General features: G+C 36.0%; 1 protein-coding gene across 1 annotated transcript; it reads right to left on the bottom strand.

The window, feature by feature from the left end:
• Positions 1 to 832: 832 nt before the first annotated feature.
• Positions 833 to 3,027, bottom strand: LOC103454909 (bidirectional sugar transporter SWEET14-like). Its single transcript, XM_008394505.4, has 6 exons — positions 2,727 to 3,027; positions 2,463 to 2,499; positions 2,144 to 2,366; positions 1,890 to 2,051; positions 1,609 to 1,728; positions 833 to 1,441 (listed from the first exon to the last, which is right to left on the bottom strand). Exons 1-6 carry the CDS (start codon positions 2,767 to 2,769, stop codon positions 1,139 to 1,141), a joined length of 888 nt encoding a protein of 295 aa, XP_008392727.3. The 5' UTR covers positions 2,770 to 3,027; the 3' UTR covers positions 833 to 1,138.
• Between the last annotated feature and the right edge of the window lie 2,513 nt (positions 3,028 to 5,540).

Genomic DNA, 5,540 nt, shown 5'->3' with positions numbered 1-5,540 from the left:
CATTCAGATCGGCCTGGTGTGTAATCTTTCGAGTCATTCAACACTAGCTACATGCAATACCATGGAGAGAGAGAGAGAGAGAGAGAGAGAGAGAGAGAGAAATTGTGTTGTTTCGTTTTGGTTGCTAGGGTTTGTCCCGTCTCCCCCACTGAAATTTCCTTAAAAAGCTAACTTAATATCGGCAAAATTTTAACTTCAAGTTGAAGGGCTTGAAAGAAAAAAAATAAAAAATTCTTTGCCTACTTTTAGTTTATGTTACGGTGAAACATTTTCTGTGTTGGTGACTCTTTTTTTTTTTTATAATTATTTTTATCCATGATAGTAAATTAGTTTGACATAATTGGAATAATTATAAAAGTAAGTGAGAAAATTATAGTCTATGATGCATTCTTTTTCGCCAAGTTTATCAATCTAAGTGTCATTTTCGTTTGTGAAAAAAAAAAAATCAGATTAAGACATATTCCAGCAACAACCATACTAAATTGAGTTATATCGTACTTGATAAGTTTTTTCTATTTGTTTTGGTTTTTCTGGAATTTGATTATACCATAGCTAGCTTTTTACCTTGAACATCCCAAAAGATGAGCATTTTAGAAAGTTCATTAGAAAATACCTTAGTTTGTGTAGTCTGTCTAAGAATGGTTAATGTTAGTGAATAACAGTTCAAGAATTAAACTATAGAAAAGATCTAACCTATCTACTAATTGTTAATGTTGACGAGTGCGATAATAATTGGGTTCGTCAGTTTTGCTTTTGCTTAGAAGTTGGAGTTTTAAGGAATTATTTGTGAAGAGCCCTCAAAAGAAAAGGAAAAAAAATCTAGCAAATGTAGTTAACTAGTAATAATATCTCCTTAATACATTAATTGAAATAAGCTTAATTAGTTTAAAGCTAATACAAAGCTAGCTACATCAGATAGCTACAGAGCTTTAAGGGAACAGAGATACTGAAAGACTGGGAGATTAGAGGGAGATACATAACACAGATACGCCCATGGCACCTACGCCTTAGAGCACAGTTAATTAAACCAACACACAAATTAAACTTCAATTAGGGCAAACTTAAAACAGAAGGAACTATGCTTATCTTGAAGACTTAAAAAACTTTATAACATGTGCACGTCCCTTCAATTTTGGGTTCAAACTTTGGTGGAGAAATCATCATCAATGGCAGCTTCCTTGGTTTTTTCTGTCTTTTCAGCCATGACAATTATATTTTGAACCACTTCAATCATGTCATTTGTAATGTCCACAGTTGGATTCAGAATCACTGCAGGACTCAGTTCTGGACACACCAAAGTACTGATCTTCATCACATCAATAATGTGCTCAGATAATTCTTGAACTTTTGGCTGATCTTCCAGGAATTTCTTTGCATTCTTGTAGACTACGTAAACCGCCATTTGAACAACCCCAAAGAAGAAGCCCAGAATGTTTGGAAACTGTTTGTCCGATAAACCAAGAGGAACACAAAAGATTAATATAATAATATATAGAGAAAGTTTCAAACTAAAGGGATAAAATTAATATAATTCTTCACGCCTGCATGTTACATGCATGTAACTTGTACATGTAAGCTTATATATGTAAACTACCAAGGTTCACTTACAGCTATGTAGTAGTCCTTGATCAGAAAACCATAGAAGAACCAAGCGACTGCACCTAATGTTAGGAAAAATGATAGCGGAAATGGCATGAACTCAACACTCTTGGTCCGTATTACTTGTCTCTGCACAAATTTACCAATGTTATCTTAAGACATTAATTTAACCCTGGAAGAAACTAAAACCTTCTTTGGAAGTACTACCTCTTCCAAAACGATATTACAGCACGGTTAGTTGAGATGTTACAAATAGGTAAGATTTGTTTTAGGTCGAAGTTGCTAATTACCAGGACACCAAGAGGTGCGACAAATACGCTTAGGCTGAACACAAGACAAATCCATCCCACAATCTTAAAACGTGTTTCACCTGTGGCTAGAAAGCGAGTCAAAACAACCATCATGCCGTAACTGAAAAGGTTCAGCAAGAACAGAAGCGTCGCGGTTGAGATCTGCAAGTGCCAAATAAAACCCATATGTAAGCTTCAAACTAGAAATTAAAAAAATTTGAAGGCTGTTAGTGTTATAGACAACCAATACATACCCTGGCCTTCTTAGGGGCATAGAAAAGGAAGAGGGCAATGTAAATAGTCTCTATGACGCAGCCAACCGAGTTGATTGTGATGACAAGAGTGGCATCCTCTTTCAACTCTTCCTTAAGGAGGGCGTAGTATACGTACATCATTGAACTCAAGAGCCCAATTACGTATGGAAGTGCTTGAAACCCTTCAGTTGTTTTTTTCTTGTAAACTGTATAAAAAGTTGGCCTGCAATTACAACCATCGTTGTTCTCATTAGCAAGGACGTACGCATATAACAATTTGAAAATTTTCCATGGAGTAGTTAATACATTGACCACTTACACTGGAGCAAGGAAGACCAAAAGGGAGATGATATTGCCTACGATAAAAGAATTGAAAAAGGGACAAGATAGAAAATATATTAGTCTTAGCAAATTATAATTTACCAAACATAAAAATTGGTTTGTAATTAAACTTGAAATCTTAAAGAGAACTTATTTAACACATACTACAAGCAATATTATGTAGCGTGCATTAATCAGTTGTGACCATTGATCAGTTGGTGAAAAAGAAAAGGAGGCAGAAGGGACACATGAGCTACAATACCTAAGAGGCCAAAGGCCAAACTCAAAGTGTGGTGAAGTGCCATATCTTTGGATTACAACCGAAAGATTGGAAGGCTCTCTTTGTTTCACTCACTCTATGATCCCTTGCCCACGCAGTGACAACAAGAGAGTTTTACTACACAACTGCAATCTTATACTTCTCAATACAAGACATGCTTAGAAGCAAAGGATGTAATCTATTTATACAAGGAGCCTGGGAGATCTAAGGGTCACGAATTTGAGGGATATCAAGTTGCATGCAAAAAAAGTGCGAAGCAATATCATTGTAACACTCTAGGGTTAACTTTCCAGTTGTTCATTTGAGCTTTGACGTTTACATAATCCAAACAGCTTTTTTAGCTAGCCCCTATTGCCCTATATTTTCCCTACTTAGTCTTTTCTCTTATCAACGAGAACGGCCTCACACCAGTTAAACCCTAGTGCAACTACTATTCCTGGTACGTACAAAAAATCCCTGGGGTCCCACCAAAGTTTCTTTCTGACGTGTCACCCACCAAGTGGTTTAATGGTTACAACTCATAGTTCATTTCTAGGGACTTCCTTTCTCTTTCTTAGTTGGCTCCTTTACTTCTTCAACACAAATTGTTTGTTCGGATTTCTTACCCAACAAATCAAAATTAATCGCATACATTAGTCAATATATGTTAAGTGATCTCTTAGTTGTTTATTTGAGTCTATTCTGAATATTATAAAATTCTTTTGCAAAATAATATACACTCTGCCGAGGGACCAAGCTGGGCATAGCTAGTGGCATAGGAGCCGACTCGGCGTCAGCAGCTTCATGCCGCACTGGAGTGATCCAACATGTACTCTGCACGTTCCATCGCTCCTCCGTTCATTTCCAATACTGATCGTGAAACACCAGATATTGAGGTCTAGAGTTCGAAGTGGAATATTTTATTTGCCCGTTCCTAGTCGTCATGGGAAAGAAAGCAGAGATAAAAACTATTGTTGATTTTACTGATTAGCAATGTATTAAAAGCGTGAGGCGTGAGCGAGGCGTCTAAGGGACAGCGCGGCCTAGGTGTGAGGCGTGAGGTGAACCCTCACGGGACATAATTTTTTAATATATACACTGAGCGTACACATATATTATATTAAAAAAAGATTATTAATCAATAATCACCATGAACACACACATATATTATATATATACACACACATATATATACATATTATATAAATATATATATATATATATAATAGAGGATGAAAAACACAATGAGCACACATATAACAATGCACGCAAACAACACACACATCAATTATATAAAAAAATTAAAATCAGAAAAAAAGGCAAAGAGACGATAGTGCAAGAAAGAGGTATGAGACAGTTAAAACCCTACCCAAAATTTGGGTTTGGGAGTTTGAAAAAAAAAAAAAAAAACCCTGAGGTGTGCCTAGGTAGCTCCGCGAAGCCTTCCGCCCACTCCCTCAAAACAGAAGCGACAACCCTCACGCCCAACCTTAGAGGACGCCTAGACGAGCCTTTTAAAACATTGCTGATTAGACCCGGTAATAATGGCTGGTATAGATTTTCCCTGCCGTCTTTTTACTATAAAAATGAACTATATATACTGTACTGCAACGCACTAGATTGAAGTTACATATCAAGACCACTTGCTCAGTCCTTTGTAGGAATATAGAGGGTTTGAAATTATTTCATTCACCCAGAATCGCACTAAGTAGCTTTTTGATGTGTAATCGCACTTGGTATGTACGTAGGGCTATCCAGAGATATCATGGCTCATTTGGCATAAAGAAGCAATCCGACGGTAAAGAATCAAGCTCAGAATCAGGACGGATCCCATGCTTTCTTACGCATGCAGGATTCAACTTTTCCTGTTGACCCTGTATAGCCGCCATACTCAATTCGTAAAACCCTATTCCTCTATAATATCCTGTGTACTCCATGTTTTAGCAATATTACCAGGTCACGTGCCAGTCATGTGCACCGATTTAATCGTTTTTTGCAAAGTTGAGTAGTTAAATAAGGAAAGTTCACATTGCCAAGAAACCCTATTGCTCATCCAAAACACTAATTTTGTTTATCTTGACAAAGTTTCCAAAAGAGTAATGCTAGAGAGTTTAAATTTGTAGATTAAATTAACAAATCAAATGAGACGTCACCAATAAAAAATGAGCACTTTTATCAACGATTAAGTAATAATTCAATCATCAACTTCCATATCATTTAGTTTACAAATTTAGTCTACAAAGTTAGTATTTTAGCATTACTCTTTTCAAAAAGAAGAAGAATGTTGGTGAGATTATTCTTCAGGTGGGTTTGAAAATCCAAAAATGTCATCCAATCACCAACTTCTATGTCATTTAGTTTACAAAATTTAATCTACAAATTTAGTCTCCCTAGCATTACTCTTTTCAAAAAGAAGAAAAATGTTGGTGAGATTATTCTTCAGGTGGGTTTGAAAATCCAAAAACGTCATCCAATCACCAACTTCTATGTCATTTAGTTTACAAAATTTAATCTACAAATTTAATCTCTCTAGCATTACTCTTTTCAAAAAGAAGAAAAATGTTGGTGAGATTATTCTACAGGTGGGTTTGAAAATCCAAAAGCGTCATTAGGATGAGATCGACTATCACGATCAAACCCAAATAATCTCCACGCCAGCCAAAATCATGAGCAAACCAGTCGAGTTTCAAATGACATTTTGATAACCGTTAGGGTTCAATATTGCCATCAACAATACCATCAATATTGTTCTTAACTTAACCACTTATTGCTAGGTGTTAAGTTTTATCAGAAAAAGTCTTGGTAATATTAGGGCTA

Source organism: Malus domestica, chromosome 14, assembly GCF_042453785.1.
Source record: "Malus domestica chromosome 14, GDT2T_hap1".
NCBI lineage: Eukaryota > Viridiplantae > Streptophyta > Magnoliopsida > Rosales > Rosaceae > Malus > Malus domestica.
This window is presented reverse-complemented; position numbering and strand designations above follow the sequence as displayed.

Excerpts from the sequence above, each read along its gene's own strand:
- LOC103454909 (XM_008394505.4), bottom strand. The coding sequence starts at position 2,769 with ATGGCACTTCACCACACTTTGAGTTTGGCCTTTGGCCTCTTAG. Across the intron at positions 2,367-2,462 it reads TTGGTCTTCCTTGCTCCAGT|GCCAACTTTTTATACAGTTT; the intron begins GTAAGTGGTCAA and ends TTGTAATTGCAG. Across the intron at positions 1,729-1,889 it reads TCGCACCTCTTGGTGTCCTG|AGACAAGTAATACGGACCAA; the intron begins GTAATTAGCAAC and ends AAATTTGTGCAG.